General features: G+C 39.5%; 1 gene segment (V, D, J or C); it reads right to left on the bottom strand.

The window, feature by feature from the left end:
- The window catches only part of LOC142836109 (T-cell receptor alpha chain constant-like), a 417,115-nt gene extending 410,530 nt beyond the window's left edge, over positions 1–6,585 (bottom strand). Inside the window, 2 exon segments of the C gene segment in view lie at positions 6,026–6,317; positions 6,477–6,585. Of these exon segments, the coding sequence occupies positions 6,026–6,317; positions 6,477–6,528 (344 nt within the window).
- Positions 6,586–23,549: the final 16,964 nt, after the last annotated feature.

The raw sequence follows: 23,549 nt of genomic DNA, 5'->3' as shown, positions 1-23,549 counted from the left end.
GAAAACAATCCAAAGAATCAATGAAACAAAGAGCTGGTTCTTTGAGAAAATCAACAAGATTGACAAACCCCTATCCAAACTAGGCAGAGAGAGAACATGCAAATTAACAAGATCAGAAATGAAAAGGGGGACATAACAACAGACACTGAGGAAATTCAGAGATTAGGTCTTACTAGAAAAGCCTGTATGCCACAAAATTGGAAAATGTAAAAGAAATGGACATTTTTTTAGGTAATTTTTTTAAAATTTATTTATTTATTAAAGATTTCTGTCTCTTCCCCACCACTGCCTCCCATTTCCCTCCCCCTCCCCCAATTAGGTCCCCCCCCCATCAGGATGAAAGGAGACAGAGACAGAGACCCACATTGGAGCACCGGACATAAATCTCAAGGTCCAAATCAGGAGCAGAAGGAGAGAGAGCACGAGCAAGGAACTCAGAAATGGACATTTTTAAGTTAAGTATCATATACCAAAATTAAATCAAGACCAGGTGAACAATTTAAATAGACCTCTAAGTTGTGAGAAAATAGAAGCTGTCATCAAAAAGCTCCCAACTAAAAAGAACCCAGAACTAGATCCTTTTAATGCAGAATTCTACCAGAACTTCCAAAAAGAGTAGATACCTATACTCCTTAACTTGTTTCACAAAATAGAAACAGAAGAGTCACCAGCAGACTTTTTTTTTTGAAGCTACAGTTACCCTGATACCAAAACTACACAAAGACTCAAACAAGAAAGAGAATTACAGACCAATCTCATTTATGAACATTGATACAAAAATTCTCAATAAAATACTGGTAAACCGAATCCAAGAACACATCAAAAAATTATCCATTATGATCAAGTAGGCTTCATCTCAGAGAAGCAGCGCTGGTTCAACATATGAAAATCTATCAATGCAATCCATCATATAAATAAACTGAAAGAAAAAAACCATATGATCATTTCATTAGATGCTGAAATAGCATTTAACAAAATTCAACACCCCTTTATGATAAAGGTTTTGTAGAGGTTAGGGATACAAGGATCATACCTAAATATAGTAAAAGCAATACACAGCTTTTACCAACAGCTAACATCAAATTAAATGGAGAGAAACTCAAAGTCATTCCACTAAAATCAGGAACAAGACAAGGCTGTCACTCTCTCCATACCTCTTCAATATAGTGCTTAAAGTTCTAGCAATGGCAATAAGACAACATAAGGTGATCAAGGGGATTCGAATTGGAAAGGAAGAAGTCAGTCTTTCATTATTTTCAGATTATATGATTGTGTACATCAGTGACCCCAAAAACTATTTTAAAGAACTCCTACACCTGATAAATACCTTCAGTGATGTGGCAGGATACAAGATAAACTAAAAAAATCAGTTGCCCTATCAACATTCCAAGACAGTTTTCTTTATTAATTAACTAACTGTATTTACAGCATACAGAGGGGAATCCCACATCACCTCCCTTTTCTGTTTAAATAAAAAGGAAGGTTTTAACTTTAACATAGTAAAATTACATATAACAAAACAGGTATCAAGCAAGAATTATAGTTACAATATTTATATCTACTTTATCTGTTATATAACTAAGGAAAACTATAACTATCAATTCTTCAACTTCATCAAAGACTCCAGAAGTATATAATATTACCCAAGTAAACAATAAGTTCACTGTAAGCAGTTTCCAAAAACTCTAGAATTAACAGCGATATCTCACTGCCTGGACAGTCATCCAAAGTTCCATCTTCAGCCTATAGGCCCATAGTATCTGGAAGACTTTTCCATGAAGCAGAAAATTTCAAAGATAGTTTCACCTCTATTGACAGTTTGTCAGTCACTTTTTTCTGTGTCCTGCAGAATGTCTCATTCATGAAGCAGGAACCTTAAAGGATTGTTTTACCTTTAGGTAAGTTCAGCAGTCATTTCTTTGTGGGTCTTGCATGTCATGTTCATCCAACATACCATCAAGCAGTCCAAGCAAGAATAGTTTCTTGCCAAAATAGCTAACAAGCTCTATAAGGAACCTCTTTGATGCCCATTTTCCTCTTGAAGTTATTGGTGCTGCCAGGAGCAGTTGTGTCTCATTGTCATGAAAGGTCCTAAGGTATTAAAACATTTAAATGCCATGTTCTGAAGGTCTCTGAAAGATTTGAAGAATACCTATCTAAATGAAATATGTCTCTGTATGTCTAGAAAATCTAACTAACATGACTATGAGTTTGACTATTATAGATGATTATCTATTAACCCATATTTCTTAATTATACATTACATTTTTAAAAGTGATTGACAAACACAATACCTTAATCAAGATCAGAAGTACATACAAACAGTATAACAAAATTGACCTTAAATTTGTATCAATAAACCAAGATCCATACCAATGCAAAGGATCCATTTCTATAGTAGAGGTGGTAGATAATGCCAAGGAAACAGAGTTTTCAGTCACAATATGTCTGGTGCACATGCAGACCCACAGAGTCTCTGACAGCATTGAGAAGATCTACACACATTCAAAACAGACACAATACCAACATGGAGAAGGGGAAGTGGGCACAAAGTACCACCTCTAACCAAGAAATTATTTGCAATTGGTAGTTTCTGGGAGAGGGGAATCAGATTCCTTCATTGAAGTAACACTGGGTGTTTAACTACATCAGGACAGGCTGTATGTTCAACAAAAAGAAGACTTCAGCTGGTTTTCTTTTGTTCCGTTTTTTTTAACGCTTTTTGTTTGTTTGTTTTATTTGGGATCTGTTTTTTTTTTCTTTTGAGAGAGAAAGAATATGAACTGGGATGGTAGGAAGTGGGGTTTTCTGGAAGGAGTTGAAGGAGGAAAATGAACATGACCAAAATACAATGTATGAAAAATTTTAAAGAGCCTAAAATAGAAAACTTTTTAAACCTTTGACTCATTTTCCCTGATCTTCCTGAATAGGTGCTCCCTTCTTCTTTTTATTATTTCTCAAGTGACAGCATCAACTACTCTCTGGAATGAATTGATTAGCATTTCTAGTTAGTGCCGGTTTCCCCACAGTTTGTTTTATATTGTAGCTTCTCACTGCTCTGTTAGATTTTAAGATGAGAGTGATTGTGTCTTGAACTTTCTATAATCTAACTACAAAACTTTCTGTATGTCTTTTTCTTTCATGCATAATCTATGGGAAAACACATGAAATTAAAAGTAGGACATTTAGGAATATGAAAGAGAAAAAATGTGGAAAGGGAAATAATAATAGTAACAGATGTGTGAATTAGATCAAATCACATTAAATGCATATGCAGAACATCATAATGAAAGCCCTTACGTTGTATTATTAATATGCCAATAAATGTGTTAATAAAAGGAAATGTATATTACCCTCTAAAGATTTCAAACTTTGTATTTTGAGTTAATCCATCTCTTATTAAAAACAAAATTGCTTATAAATCTTGGAATTCATTAATATGTTAATACTTGATGTAAAGCAGAGTTGTAATAATTTAGTTTGGGGATATGTGCTAAGGTACGTATTAGTGTCAAATGTTTAGCTGATGAATTATGATTATGGGTAGTATTCCATACTATATCTCATATTCTTCTAATATACAAATATGTATGTTTGAGTATACTTGTATGCATGCTGTGTGTGCACATGTGTGAAGGCTTACGCAAGTGTGTGTTTTTCATGTGAATTTTACATCACAAGCATCCACCACTAGTCATAACCTTTTTATGTGGTTACAAACTCAGAAGTTCGTGTTTACCGACTGAGAACCTTGGTCTCAAAGCTTATATTATTTGTTTTTCTTTGAGAAAGGATCTCACTATGTAGCTCTGACTGGCCTAGAACTTGCTATGTAGTTTGGCTGGCCATCCTCCTGCCTGTACCTTCTGATTGCTGGGATTAAATGAGTGTGCCATCATGCCTGGCACAGTTCAAGTTGTTTAAGACAAGCTTAGAGTTATATAATGATAAAACAAAGGAAGAATAGAGGTTTTTCATAAGGGATAAATTCTCAGAATGGGATGTCATAACCCTTAATCTTATATCAACTTGACTAAATTAAAGGATGTTGAGATAGTTGTAAAAACAAGTTGTGTCCAGCAAGTCCGGTTTTATCCCATGCTTTTTCAGACGCAGGCCAGCTGGCCTTGGTGAGTTCCCGATAGAACATCCCCATTGTCTCAGTGTGTGGGTGCACCCCTCACGGTCCTGAGCTACAGCAGGACTCACCTTCACCTCAAGTTCCTGATGTAGTTCTGAGCAGAGTAGACATGCTCACACGGGAATAGAAGAGCATTAGGGGGTGGGGTTATGTAGAGGACAGGGAGTAGGATCCAGGGTCTCAGCAAATGGTGACAGAAATGCAGGCACTGTCTAATAACCAAGAAGAGCCTCAGTTGTGAAGGCTAGAGTAGATTCATAGATAAAATATTGTATGTCTTTATTTGGGTCCTAATTGTGTCAGAGAGAAACACAAAATCCATGAGGATTTTAAAAATTTAGTTTTATAATGTATCTAAATGATGAATAACTGTAATTAGGGTTTCCCTGGATGTGTTTGCTGTGAGAGTTCCTGCACTTTGAAGGGCTAATGAGCCTTTCTAGCTGAGCACTGAGTTTATCGATCTCAGTGTTGATTCTATCAAACACTGAGTTCCACCGTACTGTGCTTCAGAATAATTTAATTCATAACTTTCCAGGTGTCTATGATTTGTTTCTGTTCTTGTTAAAGGTAAGGCAACACTACTGAGAGAAGGCCCACAGCTCTCCTTCACAGAACCGATCCCCTCAGCCCTCCTGCCCCTTTGGTTTGTGTGCTGCTTCCCCTGCAGTCTCCCTCCCTTGTCACTCACAGCACAGTAGTACAGGGCAGAGTCCCACAGCTGCACTGAGGACTTCTGCAGGTGGAAGGAGCTGTTGCTCTTATGGAGAGTGGTGTGGAACCTTGGTGCTCTGTCCTCTTGTTGTCTGTGGAGCTCTTCAGAAGTAGCCGAGGGGCTTTGTTGAGATATTGCACGTACCATAAAAGCAGAGGATCTAAATAAGGAGTCTGATAGTTGCAGCTCAGGATCAGAGATGCCCCCACTGTGAGAGTCAACTGGACCTTCTGTCTGAGTTATGGATTCTCTATTACTCTTCTCTAGAAAGAAAGATTGCTTTGTTATAGGGTAAGAATTCATTTTAACTTTAGGAAAAATGGACCATCATTAATACTTATAAGACAATGTTACTGAACATCAAGAGGATCATGATATTGGAACAGGTGACAGAAAACATGCTGGTAAAAAGAAATGATTCTTGCTTCTTACAGTTCACCTTATTTTACAGGGCTGGGCTCCAGAAAGATTGTCTAGAAACTGTTCTCTCATAGGCAAAAACTCTGTGAAACAGGAGTCCTTTGTGTGTGTGAGACTAAAGAGGAAATAGGCGTGTTCAACTAAGATGCCCCCAATGCAAGTGAAACCACATCTCGGACAGTGCTGATCTCTGGTGGTTTCTATGCAAACTGCACCAAAGCCTCGTGTATCATTGTCTTTAATTCTATGGTGGACACTGCCAGCAGGTGGTGTGTCCCCAAACTCCTAGTGGATGGCCGAGCCTAATGTGGTATATGCTGTTTTTACACACACACACACACACACACACACACACACACACACACAATGATTTATCTGCATGATAGGATTAGAGGATTAAATTTTCCATTTAATATTCTAGTTTTTTGCCTACTATTTTCTAATATGAAACAATAGTTATAAAAGTTAAGAGCCTTTCCATTAAAATGAGTACAGTATTCTCTGCTAATGACACTGAGTTCCTAACCTGAAAGTTGGTTCTGGAGCCTCCACACCTAAGAATTCACTTTCGTCTGGTGTTAATACAAAATATTCTAACACGCATTATATCTTTTGGAAACAGCATTTCAGGATGTTTAAAAATGTCCCACTATTAATATAATTCAGAAATATTTTCATATAAAAGGTGGAAAACTGTCTGTCTTTGTGGGCTCAGGTTTGTGTGCAGGCAGCAGGTGCCTGGGGAGCACTGTGCACTTGCTGCACAGAAGTATGTGGCTGAGTCCCCAGGATGGGCAGCTGTGATGTTCAGGGAGAGACGTTTGTCCTCCTTATTCAGTAGGACAGTGAGTCCTTGTTCTTCTTTTCTGTCCACATTTGAAAGAACATTCATAAGGAACTTGAGACCTGCCCCAGGCTCTTGCTTGTACCAGTAGAAGTAATCATTGGCACTATCTGTGTAGGTGCAGTTGATAACGGCACTGCCTCCCTCCTGGACACTCAGGAGAGAAGGCTGCTCCAGCTGCTCTGCTCTGCTCACACCTGTGCATAAAGAAAGAGCAAGAAGATCATCAGGACACCATTCCCGAGACTTTGTTTTTCTTCGCATGGTGATTTCAGGAACCCTGGAGGAACCAGTCTGCTTGTCAGACTGATAATGAACATTGCCAAATGCCTTGTTTCCCCAAAGCTCTCACTCACAGTTCAGCTGCAGCCACAAGCACAGGACAAAAGGTCCAGTCAGTGTCTTCATTGCTCTTCTTGGGGAGAGTGGACTTCAGCCAGGTAAGATGTTTCTGTGGTCTGCTCCCCTCCTCTGTCCTCCACAGCACTGCAGCTTAATCAGTGGTGTGCACAGATGGCTGCTGACTACAGCTGCTCTTTCAGAAGTCAACCAAAAAGTCCTTTTGTAGGTCTGCAGCAGTGGAGATGCCCTGCCACCTTGTGGGCAGATCCTGTTGGTTGCATCGACAATCTTTTTTATTTATTTTTTATTTTTATTTTTTGAGACAAGGTTTCTCTGTAGCTTTGGTGCCTGTACTGGAACTAGCTCTTGTAGTCCGGGCTGGCCTCGAACTCACAGAGATCCGCCTGCCTCTGCCTTCCGAGCGCTGGGATTAAAGGCGTGCGCCACCACTGCCTGGCTCGATCCTCTTTTATACTATTACTTTTTCATGTGCTTACTTTAAAGCCTTTAGTCAATGTTATCCCTTAGAAAATAGAAAGCAGAATTGAGAAGTGTTCAAGTGTTATCTACCTGTAGCACACACTTCCACATATCTGCTATAGTTTTAGAATAAATATTTCTGGGACATTTATGACAGCTCATCCATTCTGCAGACTATTCAGTATTGAGCAGGATTAGGAAACATTGAGATGGATCCTCCAGTAGCAGATTTCAGTGCCCTCCTGTTGCCCCAACACCCCCAAAATGCTCAGGAGACAATGCCTCATTTAGACATTAGCCATCCAAGGTGTGAAAATTTGAAGTTTCTAGAGCCATGGTTAACCTGACTGGAAAACTACCACTGAATGAAGTTATCTGCACCACGTCCTAGTATGTGAAGAAAAGAATCTCCTGAAATGACTAATGTCTTTGAGCAACTGACCCATGACCACAAAAAGGACAGACAGATTCTGGTGCATAATACTTGGTAACTTCAATGCTCACTCTTCTTTTGAAGGTACCTATGATCTCAATGCCATGAAACCCCAACTCATCTCTAAGTAGACTGCAAATTCTAAAAACAAAATAAAACAAAAATAGCAACAAACCAGGAAAAATTTTTCAGAATTAAAATGGACATGTTTCAAATGGACTTATCAAACCGTTACAGAATATTGCACCCTAGAGTTGTGGAGTATACAGTCTTCTGCAGCACATGGAACATCCTCTAAAGCAGGTCATATTAATTACCCCCCAATATAAAAGAATTGAAATGGTATCTTTTATCCTTTTACATCATAGCAGTCTACAATTAGAAACCCATAGCAAGAAAAACTACAGAAACTACACAGTTACATGAATATAGAAAAAAAAAACCCAGAGACTCATTGAAAAAGAAGCATGGGAGAACATTAATTTTCATAGACTCAAGTTTAAAATGAAAGCATGCACTATCACCACCTTTGAGGTACATCAAAAACAGGTCTAGGATGACTAGTTGGCTCTGTGGGTAAAGGCACGGACTGCCATGCTTGACAACCTGAATTCAATCCCCAGGACTTTCATGGTGGTAGGGGAGAATTGACACTCACAATTTCTGCTATGACATCCATACAGATGCCATAACATATTCATGACAAACAGAAAAAAATACATGCATTTTGAAATATGCAAAAAATTAAAAACACATTCTAAAAGAACTGTTTGCAATTTTAAATGCTTTTATTATAAAATTGGAGAGCTGACTCTCTCTCTCCCCAAATCTGCCAATTGGCCATGACTTATCAACTAGAGGTGGGGCAGTATTTGTGCCTGCACCCCCTTATTGTTGAGATTTTGTCTACACTGAGTGTGTGTAGTTCTGTATGTGCTGTCAAAACTGCTGTGACTTCCCTGGTGTGTCTGGAAACACTGTGTCCCTACAATCATCTACCACTTCTGGCTCTTACCAAGTCCTGGAGGGCAAGAAAGAACATAGGCAATATCCTGTAATTGGGTGTCTTTAAAAATCTCCATCGCCAACAACTCCAAAAAAGTTAACTTTTTCTGATCTCTAGGTTTTTATTTAGTAGCCTACGGTATCTAGTAGGAAATTTATCACCATATCACAGGGTAACTAACTCCATTTTAACTTTCTTGTATATGTGTGGATTGCATTTTAAGAAGATTCTACATTGGAAAGTTTCCTTATGAGTTACTTGAAAGGCTGTTAGTCCTATTTATCCTTACCCTCCACACCTATTCCCAATTTAACCCTTCCTGCTATATAATTCCCCATTAACCTTTGGACTGCTGAATTCTATTCATCATTACTCTTTATTAATCTGCTGACTTCTATTGGTATCCAAATGAAGCACACATATCTGAAGACTCAAACCTAACATTTACAAATGAGATAAAACATGTGATGTTTATCTTTTTGGTTCTGAGTTGTCTTATGTATTAATGATCTTCAAAATGTCTCATGAAGCAGAAATTTAAGGAATTCTATTAAACTATTCTATGAAGACATCATTGCCTTGATACCAAAATCAGATAATGATACTACATAATATGAGAAGCATAGATTGACTTTCCTGATGAACAAAGATGGAATAATGCTCAGCAAAATACTTAGAAATTGTATCCAACAACATATTTTATTAAGAAAATCAACATCAACATGCCCACAGTTCAGTCTGATGGAGAAAATTCCTGTTGAGGTTTTCTCTTCCTAGGCAACAAGTTTATATCAACTTGACAAGTAAACTAAGCAGCAAACATTAAAGGCAATAATGTAGATTATCATCAGCTTGTTCTCATTCCATGGGCTTAAGTATGAGTCAATATATACCTATTACCAGATTGAATTTATCACATAAATAGACTTAGAGACAGATATCACATAATTATCTCAATAGATGAATAAAAAGATTTTTGACAAAATCCATCACCCCTTCATGATAAAATCCCTGAAGAGACTAGAAGGAGCATCCACAATGTAATAAAGGCTATTCATGACTAAACTTTATCCAATGTTATAGTGTATTTCTCCTCAAATCTGGGACAAGACAAAGTTGGTATGTTAATTACTTCCCCCCTCTTTTTGGCTATGATAAACCACCATAACTAGGCAACTTTCAAAAGCAGGAATTTAATTGACTTTTGTTTCCAGAGGCATAAGAGTCTATCATGGTGAGAATATAGGTCAGCAAGAGACATACATTATGGAAAGAGCAGGAAGCCGAGAATGATGTCTCAAACTGCAAGCACTAAGCAGAGAGAATGAAGTGGAAATGGTTGATGTTAAATATCCCCATTCACAAATGGTATGCTATAGTCTTAACAGGCTCTAAGACTTCATAAAAACTCACATTTGATAAGCACTTTCAGAATAGTAGAGGGTTAGAAAACTCAACGTATGTAATCAGTAGCTCTTTTATACACCAAAATGAATACTCTGAAAATAATGAAACAAATAACATTCACAAGCATTTAAAAATACACAGTCAAGAATCAATCGACCCAAAAGGGTAAGTAACTTTTGCAATAGAACTTTAACATACTGGGTAAAGAAACTGACGGTGACTCTAGAAAATATCCAGACCCTGATACTTACATAGTAGAATCAATATCGTGAAAAGGTCTATAGTATTGAGAGGATCTACAGTTTGAAAATCACCGCCAAAATGCCAATGTCTTTACTCATAGAACTAGAATAAAGCAATCCTAAAACTCATGCAGAATCACAAAGCTTGGGCAACGTGTTTCTGAGTAAAAATAGCAAGGCAGGCAGTCTCACAATATCTGATCTCAAAGTAGAAGACAGAGTTTTAGGAACAAAAGCAGCATTTTACTGACACAAAAGAGGTCTGCAGACCAACTGAATAGCATTGAGAGCACAGGAACAAACAACGGAACTACAGCTATGTAACTTGACAAAGGTTTCAAAACACATTGATGAAAAGACATCTTCATCAACGGTGCCGAGGAAAAAGACATCTATATGTAGAAGAATCAACCTAGGTCTTTTATCTGGTGTGAAATTAGTTCAAACTCAATCAATATAGGATGAAATTCTGAAAGTGTTAGAGAAAAATGGATAAACCACTTCAAGGATAGACATGGACAAGGACTTTCTAAAGTACTCCAATAGTTGAGTAATTCCAAGAATTAACAAGAATGGGAGATTGGCCAGTAAAGGTGCATGCTGTATAAACCTGGTAATAAAGCTTGATATTCACAACCCATGTAAATCACATGCAGGAATGAGGAAATTAAACAAGAAAATTATGAAGCAATCTTCCTCAAACTCCTTGATTAACAAATGGTAGATTCAGAACTTCAACCCAAGTCCTAGTCTCTGGAATGTTGCTATGCTATTCAAGGAGGGGGAATTCAAGATCCTTTGCATGCCCACTAAGTATCAGACAACAAAACACATGGAAATCACACAGCATAGTAGCTTCCTACCTCAGACACTTGTTGAATCTGTTTACCGTATCCTCCATTAAAGATGAACTGGCACATGCTGAGGTTGTAGTGTCTGAAGTCTACTTGGCCGTACATCCTAATGACAGCATTCATGGACTCTCACAGGCATCTGTGGCCTGTCATATGTCTTACTGCCAATAGGAAAACCATGCATTACTTTGGGAGGGTGGAAGGCAGAGTGGAAGATGACAAGAGCTCACTATGTCGTGTTACTTCCAGTGGATTCTTCTCCTTCAATGATTTGTTCCCACATCTCGGGATATTCTTGTAGTATAAAACTGGCCAGAATATAAACACAAATTTCACTTAACAAAGAAAAATGCTGCACCTGGGCAACAAGGCTAAGCGGTGTCTAAAGCACTCTTCTGCTCTCCCTCCCATAACACCTATCCATCTATGTGACACTCCAACATGAACAGCCCTTGCATCTGACAGCAGTAGATCAGATAGCATAAGGGTCTGCCTGAATCCTGCCTGGCATGATTATCAAAAAGTTCTAACTTCAGCTCAGCAAAGGTAGTTGCTGTTGCCACTATGTGTTCTCACAATTTAAATCATGAGCATCAGAGACCAGCAAAGAGCTCAGCACTTCAGTCAGACAAGTGGCAGAGGTGGACATGAACTCTTTTCTTTTGAGACTCAGAAAGACAATTCTTGCTTCTTTTCTCTCATATGTGGATCCTAGAATTACATTTTTAAGTGGAGGTGTAAGTATGTGTGTGTGTGTAAGGTATAGGTCAAAGAACTAGAAAAAGATCTCGAAGAAAGAAAAATAAATATTAGAGGAGAGTTGGGAAATGAAAACTAGAAGCAGGAAATGGTAAGAGTACTAGACTACAAATGACATGAAAGCAGAAGGAGTAGAGGGAGTCGGGGAACCAGAAGGTGGGGCACAGGGGGCAGGGGAAGGAAAGTGGGAAATGATCAACACAAATGAATGAAAAATTCATAACAACCTCATTGCCTTGGGCACTGATTTTTAAAACTAATTCAAGTATTCAAGATACAAATAAAAACTTAAAAAGAACTACTTTTTTCTTCCTCACTTGGAGTGTGCTAGAGCCTGATTTTCAGGGTGGTTTTCAAGGGAGGAACATGGGAAGATTTAGAGAAAGTCTTCACAGGCGGCTGCATTTGAGCCAAGACTTCCAGCAAGTACAGTGTCACCATGCTGGGATTTAATGGGACAGCACTATGGGAAGCAAGGCAAAGGCAAGGGACAGAGGTCCTGGTAGGGAAATGTGCCCGTGTGCTCCTGGGATACCTTTCCCTCTGGCTGCACAGCACGGGTCTGCAGAAGAAGCTCCTGGGACACTCAGCACTGCTAACAGGTGAGTTAGTGCTGTTACATCTGCTGATCCCTGGGCACTGCACTCTTCCATTGTTAGGGTCACTTACAACCGAAAAGGTCACTATTTCACGGAGACACCCAGCCACCCTGCTCTGGACCACTGTTTCCCATTGTAAAATCCCTGCATTTTAGGAGCCCTGGGTGCTACACTCTGTTCACAAGACTGGGATGCTACTCAAAGTTAGAGAAAGTTGGGTCTCAAATCCTAAACAGCAAAACAGAAAAATAAGAGCTGCCTTACTGAAATTTTGGCATCTGAATTAAACAGATTCTGAAATACGTATTGTAATCTCTCATGCATATTAATGGTAACCATACCAACTTCCTTTCTCTTAGTAAAATATTTCTTCCTTCAATCTCCAGGTCCGTGGTTCATTTCTGTTTAATCTTCTCTCCATATGGATTTGATGATAGAGCTGTCTAGAAAACTTAAGCATCCATTCATTAGAAAAAGTTGTTGTTTTCCCTTATCTTCTTAGGGTCGTTTCTTTCTGGCTGCAGTAATGTATTCACGATACTGAGAACACAACCGGCGTACAGAAATGGAGCTTGACTTTCATTCCCTTGATGAACAATGTGTTGCATGTTTTTATATGCTTACTTAGTGGGTATCATCTGTGAAGTAGATAAGCTCCACCGTGATTATTTCTTTTCTTGCTAATTTTATAAACGTTTAATGTATTACTCATTTGATCACTTTCAGATATACACATTGCGGAGACAGGCACTATGGCTTTTGCCTGTAGTTGGGGCTAGCATAGACCCACACAGGCTCTGGGTTTGCTACTGCAGTCCCTGTGAGACTCTCATACACCCTATTTAGTTAATTCTGTGGGCCATGTTCTCCTGGTATCCTCTACCTTTCTAGATGCCACTTGCTTTTAATGCTATAATTGAGAGGAGTGTGCTGTTTGCCATGGTTTTGTGGTTATTATCTGGTTGGTTGGCCTATTGTTTTTTTTTTTCCACTCATGCCCACCTTGGTGAGCCCATGTTTATTAGCTTACATACAGAAGCATGGCTGAGAACATGTGTAACACAAGAACAGTCACAGCACCAAAAAAATCCTACCTCGGCCAGTAGGAAAACCTCCCAAAAGCTTCAAAGGTGACACCCCCTTCAGGTAAGCAATGCTCCTCATTCTATAGCACCTCCTCAGACCATGAACAGCTGGGGCAGAATTAGATAGAACTGGAGGGAGGACACAGAAGGGAGGGACTGAATTTCACATGAGGATCTGATGACCCTCCCCAGCTCTCCTTCTATGGAAGAACATCAGAAGGGCCCTCTTGTTGAGGGGCTCCCTGAGGTAATCCAGCTGCCCTGTTAAGATGGAAACAGCTACGTTATACTCCAAGGACAGCGTTTCACAAAATTCCATAAAGCAAGGCTCTCCAGGAAAGAATATTCATCTTCTTTTCTTACTTGTTTGGGTGATAAAACAATCTCTGTCTTAATTTAGAACATTTACATTTAGGTTTTGGTATGGTTAGATTTATGCTATCCATTTTAGTATTTGTTACTTTAATTTTTGTTTGTTTGTAATTTTATTTTTGTTTGGGATTTTTTTTTCCCTTGGGTTCATCTTCTTTTTTTTTTTATTTTATTTTTTTTTTAATTTATTTATTTATTAAAGATTTCTGTCTCTTCCCCGTGGTTGGCCTATTGTTATGTCCTTCCTTCCTTTTTCAAATTGGGGATTTTAGGATTTGCTGGGTGGACATGAGATAAGTTCCCAGGAGCTCTCTCCTTTTATCTGCTCTCCTCATGAGATGTGAAGTAACTTTGCCAACTGCAGCAATCTTGGTTAACTCTAAGGACTTAGACTATATCATCCTGTGCTTTCCTAGATTCTTATGAATTCATGTTCTTTTTATTTTCTGCCTTTGAATGTTAGTTGGTGTTTGTCCCTTATACCTTCCCCTCTCTCTTAGCAGAGATTGATTTCTTTACTTTTCTGTATCCTTGACATCTTTGTAACTGAAGGAGACATTTAAACAGTCTTTTTTTTTGGCTTCAGTTACTGAAGTTGTGACATTTTGAAAAGCTCTTATTGTTTTATCACCTGTGCAACTGTTCTTTGATAACGCAGAACACAAACTTCTGGGTTCCTGCCACACTACCATGACTTTGACTCTTGTCTTCTTGGATGCTATTATGAAGTCTTCCATTCTTGAATATTTTAACCAGAGCCCTTACTTTACCTTGTTGCTCATGAATCCTTCTTTAAACCCTCTATTATTCCAGAAGTGTTTGCTGAACACAACTGGAAAATTAGATGTGGGTAAAATTTTATTCTGCATGTTTTTATGAATTCTGCCAGTCCCATCTGCCTTCAGATTTAAAAAAATATAATAATAATTTTATTGCATTTATGGAAGATTTATTATAAATAACAATTCATTGCTGGAATGTTATTTACTTTATATTCTTATTCATTTCATGAGATGTGATTGTCTTAAGAGATGGTGTGAAATTACACAGCAGGGCAGTGGTAATGAGGGGTTAGGCAATGCTTGTAATTCCTCCTGGAACACTGAATCTCTGGCAGTCCTGATTCTCCAGAGGGCTTTTGAGGTTTTCTGTGGTGCACTACAGCACTGGGTTTTCAGGTGCCTGCAGTAGATTTGCCCTTTCTCCACACACTTGGCCTTCTTCAGTCTGTCAATCATCCTTTCAGTAACAGCAACTTTTTGTTTCACAATGTTGAAGTGCTTACCAACTAAACTTATTAAAATTATTGAAAACTGCTTTTTTCCATTTATTTTTCATACCCATGTAGTTTGTGGCTAGTTGCATGTTCCTACCTTTGGCATGTCTTTCAGTTTAGAAAAGACATAAAGAAGAAATAAAAAAGAATGTTAGAAATTTAGATCCTGGAGCTGGAGAGATGGCTCAGTGGTTAAGAGCACTGGACGCTTTTGCAGAGGCCCTGGGATTCAATTCCCAGCACCAAGCATGGTGGTTTACAATCATTTGTAACTTTAGTTCCAGAGGATCTGATGCTCTCTTGTGGCCTATTTTTAAATAGTTAAAACACTCATACACATGAAATAAAAATAGCAAATTTCAAACAAAATTCAGATCTCAGTTATTCCTCAGTTCCTAATCAACATTCCCAAAATTAATTTACAAGTAAATCCACATAATAATCCACACCAGTTTTAAGAAGGGAGTGTGTGCCTGACCTCACGGAAGCTTAGGAAGACACGAGAAAACACTAGAGAAATCCTGAGGAACCACAGATGTAGTTGTGTGGTGGGGAGGTGGAGTCAAAGACTAACTCTTCATTTAGGGTTCATAAAGTTTTTCAGAACTGAATTGTCTGGAAGAAAATGCCATGCTAGTATATAAAGTGGCAAGGGCTGGGAAGGCATAAATCAGGAACAAGTCTCCCCTCACTGCATCTGAAATTGCCACCGAATCGTCTGTTTCCAGGTGCACCAGAAAGGTAGTAAACAGTGAAATTCTCCAGCTCCGGAGAGTAAGGTGGTGCAGAGCTGAAATCCTCCAGCTCCCCCAGAGAGGGGGTGGTGCAGGGCCCAAATCCTCCAGTTCCCCAGGAGAGGTAAAATCTTCTAGCTCCCCCTGAGAGAAGTAGAACAGGGCTGAAACCCTCCAGTCCTTCAGTTTCCCACAGAGAGAGGTGGTACACTACACAGCTAAAATCCCTGTCTAAAACTCAGCCCACCCTTCCACCTCAACCCCTCACCCCAAGTGACTTCATTGTGAATACAGCCTTTCTGAACAGAAGGTAAAGGCCTAGAGGGCAGTGTGTTCCTGAGACTCACCCATGGTTTGCCTCGTCATATATGTTGGTCATATAGGTTGTTTCTTAATATTTTTAGGATTGTATCTGTATTTCTTTCTTTAGTGTTGGAGAATTTTCTGCTACACTTTAATTGAATAAGTTGTGTTTTCAGACTATCTTAGCTCCTTTGTCTCCTGGGTTTCTAAGTTTTGTTTCTTTAATGTGTCCCCAGAGTTCTTGGAAATTTGGGGTATGTTCATTATTTTTCTTTCTTCCCATGTTTCAGATTATATTATTTTACACATTTGAAATCCATTCTGCCTGGTCTTGTCTGTTAATGATGCTCCCCACTGTGCTTTATTTGATTGCTTGATTTCTCCATTGCCAACATTTATATCTGGTTTATTTTCAGAGTCTCAATTTTCTTGCTGAGTTTTTCTTCATATAATTCGCTCGCCTAGGTCCTGAATTGATTTCCTTGCTTTGTTCATCTGCTAATGTGAGTCCTATCTGTTTTCATTGAACCTTTTTTTTCAGAGGGGCAGTCTGAACCTGTCTCCTGGCATTCCAGCTGTCTGCTTATCTTTGGTATCCACTCCTGAGGAGCTGTGACCTTGCAGGTGTGTTGCAGTGTGTGCTTGTCTTGTAGATCGCTGATTATCCGTGTGCTCTGTGCATCTGATGTGAAGGATGTGTCTTCTAACTTTTATTTTCTCTTCTTTTTTTGTGTCAGACGAGTTCTCCTAATGAGCTGGCTTCACTTGGATTTATGTATCTCCTGGCGACTTAGCCAGAAAAGCGCCTGCATTTCCAGACATAATGACTTAACAGACTGCCCAGTGTTGACTTCTAGTAGAAGACACTGGTGAACTTTACATGAATCACCAGCAGACTTCAGTGAGAGCTGCACTGAGGCACTGCTTGGAAGAAATGTATTGCCTTTGAGCTAATATTTAAAGAGCAAAATGAGTACTGAAAGGGACAGAGCAACGGAAGTGCTAAAATGAAAATGAGAAAGGACACATGTGGGTCATCGTTATGCACACTAGAGAGACTGTTAGGAAGGTGAAGGACAGTCATAAATCCACTGACAGCAAGATTAAATTAAAACACAGTATCATACCAAAGTACAAAACCACAAATAATAATAGAAAATTAAACATATGTCTTTTGGATGTGCTGTGGCTGTTGAACCCATGAACTCACAGCAGTAGTGGGTACCTACAATGGCGTGCATGAGCTTGGACTCATCTCCATTCCGTCATCGATGGGACAAGGACTGATGAAGGAACTGTAAGCAGAGTTCATGCCTGCCTGCAAGAGTTAGTATATTTTTCTGGGGTGTAGCCACTAGTCAGCTGCCTTGCACTGGTAAATAACCTCCCGCTCATGCTAATACAAACAACTTTAGTTAAATCTTGGAGAGCACACACAAAAGGACATGAAGGTAGGAATGGGAGTTGTCAGAAAGAAGAGGGAAAGAGATAAGATAGTAGAGAATACAATCAAATTTCCTTAACATGTATATTTATTTACATATACATATGCAATTATAAATAAAAATTAAGAAAATTAGAATTAGTACTAACATGAAATTGAAGGTATCACGCACACAGTCAAGTATTTTAATCTCATCTGGGTGATGTAATTCCCCTCTCAGTCTTCATAGATGGTCAGAAGGTTGCTGGTCTGATTAATCTAAACCAGTTATGTCAGTGTGTCCTTCCAGATGAGGATTTCTGTGACCAAGACCACTTTCTGCTAGAATTTCCAAACATGAACTCTTCTACTGGCAAGTTGCACCTTGTCCCTGAAGTTTGAGGAACTCCACACACAAACCTTTCTCTGAGAAAGGCTCTTAGGGTACATGGAAAGACTGGACAACTGACCTTACCTTCGGTCATCTTTTTCCTTGTGGTTCTGGGCTTTAAACCTAGAGTGTTTGCTTATGCGGCAAGCGCTCTACCACTGAGTTACAGTCGTCGTGCTGAGTTCACCGTTGTTGAGCCTCCATGGTATGTATGGTGTCCGTTTCCACAGCACGTGTTTTGTGATACAGTGTTCCTCTTCTAGGTAATGGAGGGGAGAGGGCCTTCTCTAACTTAATTCTACCAGTCTCAGCTTCAGGTTCTTACGTCACATTCTGTTTCCTTCTCCGGTGCCTGCTCTGCTTCTGTTGGGTCTCTGCGCATGCCCAATCTAGCCTCCGGCTGCATTACTGAAGCCTGGATTTTCTCTCCCTCCAGCTCTGGCATGTGGTGAGTTTAGTGGCTACCACTCACCGCTGATTGGACATTTAGCGGTTTCTAATTCCCATTTTAGTTGATTTCTGTTTTTGCTTGCTTGTTTGTTTTTTTCGTCTTTGTCTTATGTGAATAGGATCTATTGTGTTTCTGCCTTAAATCTTTGTCACATAAACACATCTCCTAACCTGACATCTCACCCAGAAGTCCTGTGGTAGCTTTAGAGCCTCAACTTAAACTTCCCAGAATCCCCTTCCCTGTGTGGCTCTGCTTCAGGGTTGGACATGAAGGAACAGAGTATAGAAGTCTTGGAAGACTGGAGTAATACAGTCTTTATGTTTTATATGACTCTGAAGATCTGGGTCCCAGGCAGTTCTCTCAGCTTCACCCTCAGTAGGAATAGCTCAGGCTGGACAGCTCATACGCTGTCAGTTCTGTGTGTAGCATGTGGCCCAATTGCATGACTTCTTCTGTAGTTCACCCAAACAAGAGAGAGTGAGGAAGCAAGGAGGTTTGTCCTTCTAGATTCCGATTGTCTTATTGGTCTCATTGTGCTTTCACTCATCTCAGTAACCCAGTACTGCCCTCCTGCAGCTGTCCTTCCCAGCTGCTGGTCTAGCTACCTTCAGTGCCTCGGGCTCAGTGCCAGATGCAAACGTAAAGATGTGCAGGCATTACCCAGTCACCTCCAGTAATTTTATGGTTCAATTCCTTATATTAATATCTGACTACTTCAGTCATAATGGTAATTTTCACAAGGAAATTATTTAGTTTGTTATTCTGGATACCTAGGCATGCACTATTACCACCTTAAAGGGAAACTAGCACTTTAAATAATTATGTCGCAAGCTTCCAAGCTGTGGGAAACACTATATATGTTCTTTCTGATCTAATTTTAATAATTTTAAATATATTCAAGAAAATGTATTGTAATATGTTGCCCACAATGATTATATCCAGATTCTGTAGAAGGGTGTTTTCCTTAGAAACACACTTCTGATGCAGATTGCAGATGAAGCAGCCATGATTAGGACCTTCTTGTCTGGGATGCGCAGGTGTGCTTCTCAGCTGGGCTCCCTGAGAGAGGCTGTGCTCATAGAGGGCCCACAGCTATTCCTCTTGTGCTGTCATTTCAAATACAGTGAGCCGGTTCCCAGAGAGACATAAATAATTCATGGGATGTTCCAGCTGTGAGGCTAAAATGATCAGGCCGATGGACTTTGCTGGCTTCTGCAAGAAGATGGAATAGTGGCCGCTGATTCCTTTCATTCTGACAAGATGAAGAGAACTGAGGAATAAGGAAACCATCTCTGCACTCAGAGAGTTATGCCAGTAAAGATGGTGCGAGTTCTGCCATGTCTCCTATGAACAGGCTTCTTCCTCTTTCTTCCTGCTTGGGCTGGTTGGACCTCAATCACTTTCTGGTCTGCATTGGATCCTGTAGAACAATTAAAGAAGCACAGCTGATTGTGCGATGTGAATGAAACAGTTTAGGATTAGATTATTTTAACATCTAGACAAACCTAATTGAAGACACATTCTGCTTGCTTTTGTCTAATCCCTGTATCCCCTCAGGTCCATGTGATTTACTGCATGCCTTCTGGGGCAATGCTTTCTGCTTAACATATCCTTAGCTATATGTGAAACACCCATACCAGAGGAGGCCAAGGCCACCAACAGGCAGAACAGGCTGTGGGGAGGCACGCAGGATATGTCCCTCTGTACCAGTGTGTGCTTTGCCTCAGCTCAGTATTCAATGAGTCCTTGGCAGTGTGCATGTGTGCTGCCTGTATTTCTTACATTGACTCAAGAAGAAACAGGGTTTTGTGTGATCATAGGTCACAAGTTCCTTGTATAGAGAGAAAAAGTGTAGCTTCCCACAGACTTTTACTTGCTTCCTGTCTGTCTGGTAGTTAAAAGAGGCAACACTTAAAGGGAGAATGGAAAACCCATCCCTGCTGAGGGTGAAGTTGTTTTGCACACATGGGTGTTATTCAATGGGAATATTCGGGTAACCCAAAGTCAGATTCATCATGAGCCGTGTGCAATCTTTAATGCCTTACAGATTGTTGTCGTATGTTTACTTCTCTCCATCCTTTGTCTAATAAAGAAGTCACATCAGTGTGTGCATTTTTCTGTGAAACACTGGCATCTGAAATGATATTCATTCTTTACTGAGTACTAGGTTTTCTCTAAATTCTACTGGTATTTGAGGTCTACTCCTTTGGCAGTTTGGCTGCTGAGGGCTGACAGGTAGCCCATGTGCTGTAACCCAGTCTCTGCATCTAAGCAGGTGACCATGGGAGCTCACAGCATCCTGGAAAGCTCTCCACGGCAGGGTTGTATTCCTCCTCTATGCTCTTGACAGAACAGGGCAGGCTTTCCCATGGACTCTAAGGTGCTATTTGGGTATATATCAAGTTTGTATTGGACTTGGAAGTTGCCCTGTTAGAAACATTCTTCATCCTTTCTGTGTGATTTAATTGTCTAGCCATACTGTTCAGTAAAGAATAAAGCATAAATAGTCTGAGAGATGAGTTGGTGATTCGTAGCACTTGGTGCTCAGTCATGAGAATCGGGGTTCAGATTCCAGTTTGCTGGCTGTTCAGCAACTGCTTATTACTGAAACGGCTAAGGTAAGGTCTTCTAATTCTGGCTTCAGCTTGTGTTTTTTGACAGTTCTCAGCCCTCTTCCCTCTCCACAATTCTCATGCCTGCCTTGGCAACACATTTGAGATCTCCATAATCTTGGACATAGTCCAGATATATATTAACTGAAATAATTAAGTAAACTAAAATAACTAGAAAAGATGTAAGTCAAAAAAATAATTGGCATGTTATGTCTAAAATAACTACTATACTCTACCAGGAATGAACATTTCAAGAGTATTTTGATGCTACTTTCCTCTAACTTTGATGTAAATTATGGTTTGTGTGGTTTTCGCCTTTAAAATATCTGTACCCCTGAACTTGTGCATTAAGAGACTTTCAGAGGCATGAGCCCACTCTTTGTCTGACCACCATCAAAAAGGACTTAAAATTTTTAACTGACTTAATCTTCGTGGTTGTCAGTAACCATGTTTCATGGGTCATTTCAATCATTGCCACTCCAAGGAATCTGACACCCTTTTCTTGCCTCAACAAAACCACGCCCAGAAACCACTCCTTCAACACATGCTTGTATACTCACACAAACAACCATGTACACACAAATAAACAACTAAAAGTAAAATCTTGAATACAAAGATAAACAATAAAGGAAGTTTAGAAAGAGTTTATTAAGTTAATCTGTATAAGGTCTGAGAGGTTTTCCTGAAACAAAATATTATGAAATCTTCAAATGTTGCTCATATGTACTCAGGTTTCAACTGCTCTGATTCTGGTTGTTTGAAGGTGAAACATGATCACCAACCATGACTTCCCTGCAGAGACACACCAGAAATCTGCACCCACACCTTCTTTTCTTCTCACCCCTCAAACACTGGGCCTTTATATGAGCCAAAGATCTGCTCAGACAAATGACATCAAAACGGGCTTGTGAGGCTGAAGTCTCTGCTTGTGTCCTGGAGAGCCAATGGCCCAGCAAAGGCTGATTGTGATGACACAGCGCTGTGAGAATCTAGCAGAAGTCTGGGGAGGGAGAAGCATGAGAGTGGAGGAGCCTCTGTGACCAGATGCTCAGTGATGTCATTCATTGCCATGGGAACATGCCCATGTTGACTCTATTCTACAGTTGTTTCAGGAAAATAAAAGCCCTCTGCAAATGATCTTTCATTGTCAAAATTTTGACTATGTTAGCATTGTCCAAAATAAATATTTTTCTCACAGACAGTGACAGACCTTGACTATAAACTGAAAGCATATCTGATGAAAAAATTTATGTTAATTCCCAAACCATGAAAACTGAATTATACCTGGCCACCATATGATGACACCAAAGTGGCAATGGCTAGGCTATTATAATATATTCTAATATATTAATATATACTATTCTATGATATAGAATATAGAATAATATATATTCTAATATAATTCTGACCTCACAGACTCTCTGGTTTCTTTATAAAATTTTTAACCTCACATTCTTATCAAGCACAGACTCCTGCTGTGCTGCCCAGATCTTTCCAGTCCTCCCTGCTTCATCCTGGTTATGAGAATACTGTAGCCAAGACATCATATCTATCTTACTTGTTGCTTTCTTGTAGTGATATTTCATTTGTATTTTAATAAGTAAAGGTTGCCTGAAGATCAGAGAGTAAAACAGCTGCCTGGTCAGCATTACAGACCATTGGCGACACACACCTTTAATCACAGTAATCACACTAGTTAGCCATAGAAACTGGGTGGCAGTGGTGCACGCCTTTAATCCCAGCCCTAGAGAGGAATATAAGAAGGGAGACAGCTCTCAGACACAGTCTCATTATGAGGATCCCTGGAGGCAGGGTTGCCATATGGACTGAGGTAGAGGTAAGAGCCAGTGGCTGTCTCTCTTTGCTTGTCTGACCTTCAGGTTGGACCCCAGTATCTGCCTCTAGATTTTTATTGATCATGCTACAATTTCAATCCAATGAAGACTATTCTACATACACACTCATGCATGCGAGTGCACACACACACACACACTGTCCAAGTTTCTGATCTGTTTTAAACTTGACAGTAATGCAAATCTTTCAACAAAACAGGGAATTCACGCACTGGCATTTGTGGCACATCTCTTACTGGGAAGAGTCAATTGATTTGATTTTCTAGATTTTCTTTTTGCTTATTGAAATCTATGCATTATGCACTAGTGAAGAGATACTATATGTTGTGCATTTTAAGTTTAGCAACTCCCTCATTCTTTAGGTTTAGTTCCATTTTACTAGTACAGTCTTTTAATTTAATTAGAGGCAGGTTAGCCTACAATTCCTAGAAAAAATTACTTTTCCTGCCTTAGGCTCCTAGGTATCTGGAGGCTACCAGAACCCTGAACTGTGTGCAATGAATACATTTAAAGATTTTTTTCTAGTGGAATTTTTGTTGGCATATAAATGACATCATGAAAGTACATCTTGCAAAGTGTTAGGCAATGAAAAATCCTTCCTCCATCTTGTGCCCTGCTGGGGGACATAACGATTACAGCTGCTTCTGTTGAGTAAAATGGTCTAAGACCTGTGAGATGGCTCAAGGGGTAAGGCACTTGCCTGTTAGTCTGATGAACTTAGTTTATTCTCTGAAACCCACAACATGGAAGAAAGGAGCGAACCCATGCCACAAGATGCTTTCCAAACTTCATATGTGGACCAAGCAT

This window comes from Microtus pennsylvanicus, chromosome 15 (genome assembly GCF_037038515.1).
Source record: "Microtus pennsylvanicus isolate mMicPen1 chromosome 15, mMicPen1.hap1, whole genome shotgun sequence".
Lineage (NCBI taxonomy): Eukaryota > Metazoa > Chordata > Mammalia > Rodentia > Cricetidae > Microtus > Microtus pennsylvanicus.
Note: the sequence above shows the minus strand (reverse complement) of the source record. Positions and strands in the feature narration are given on the sequence as shown.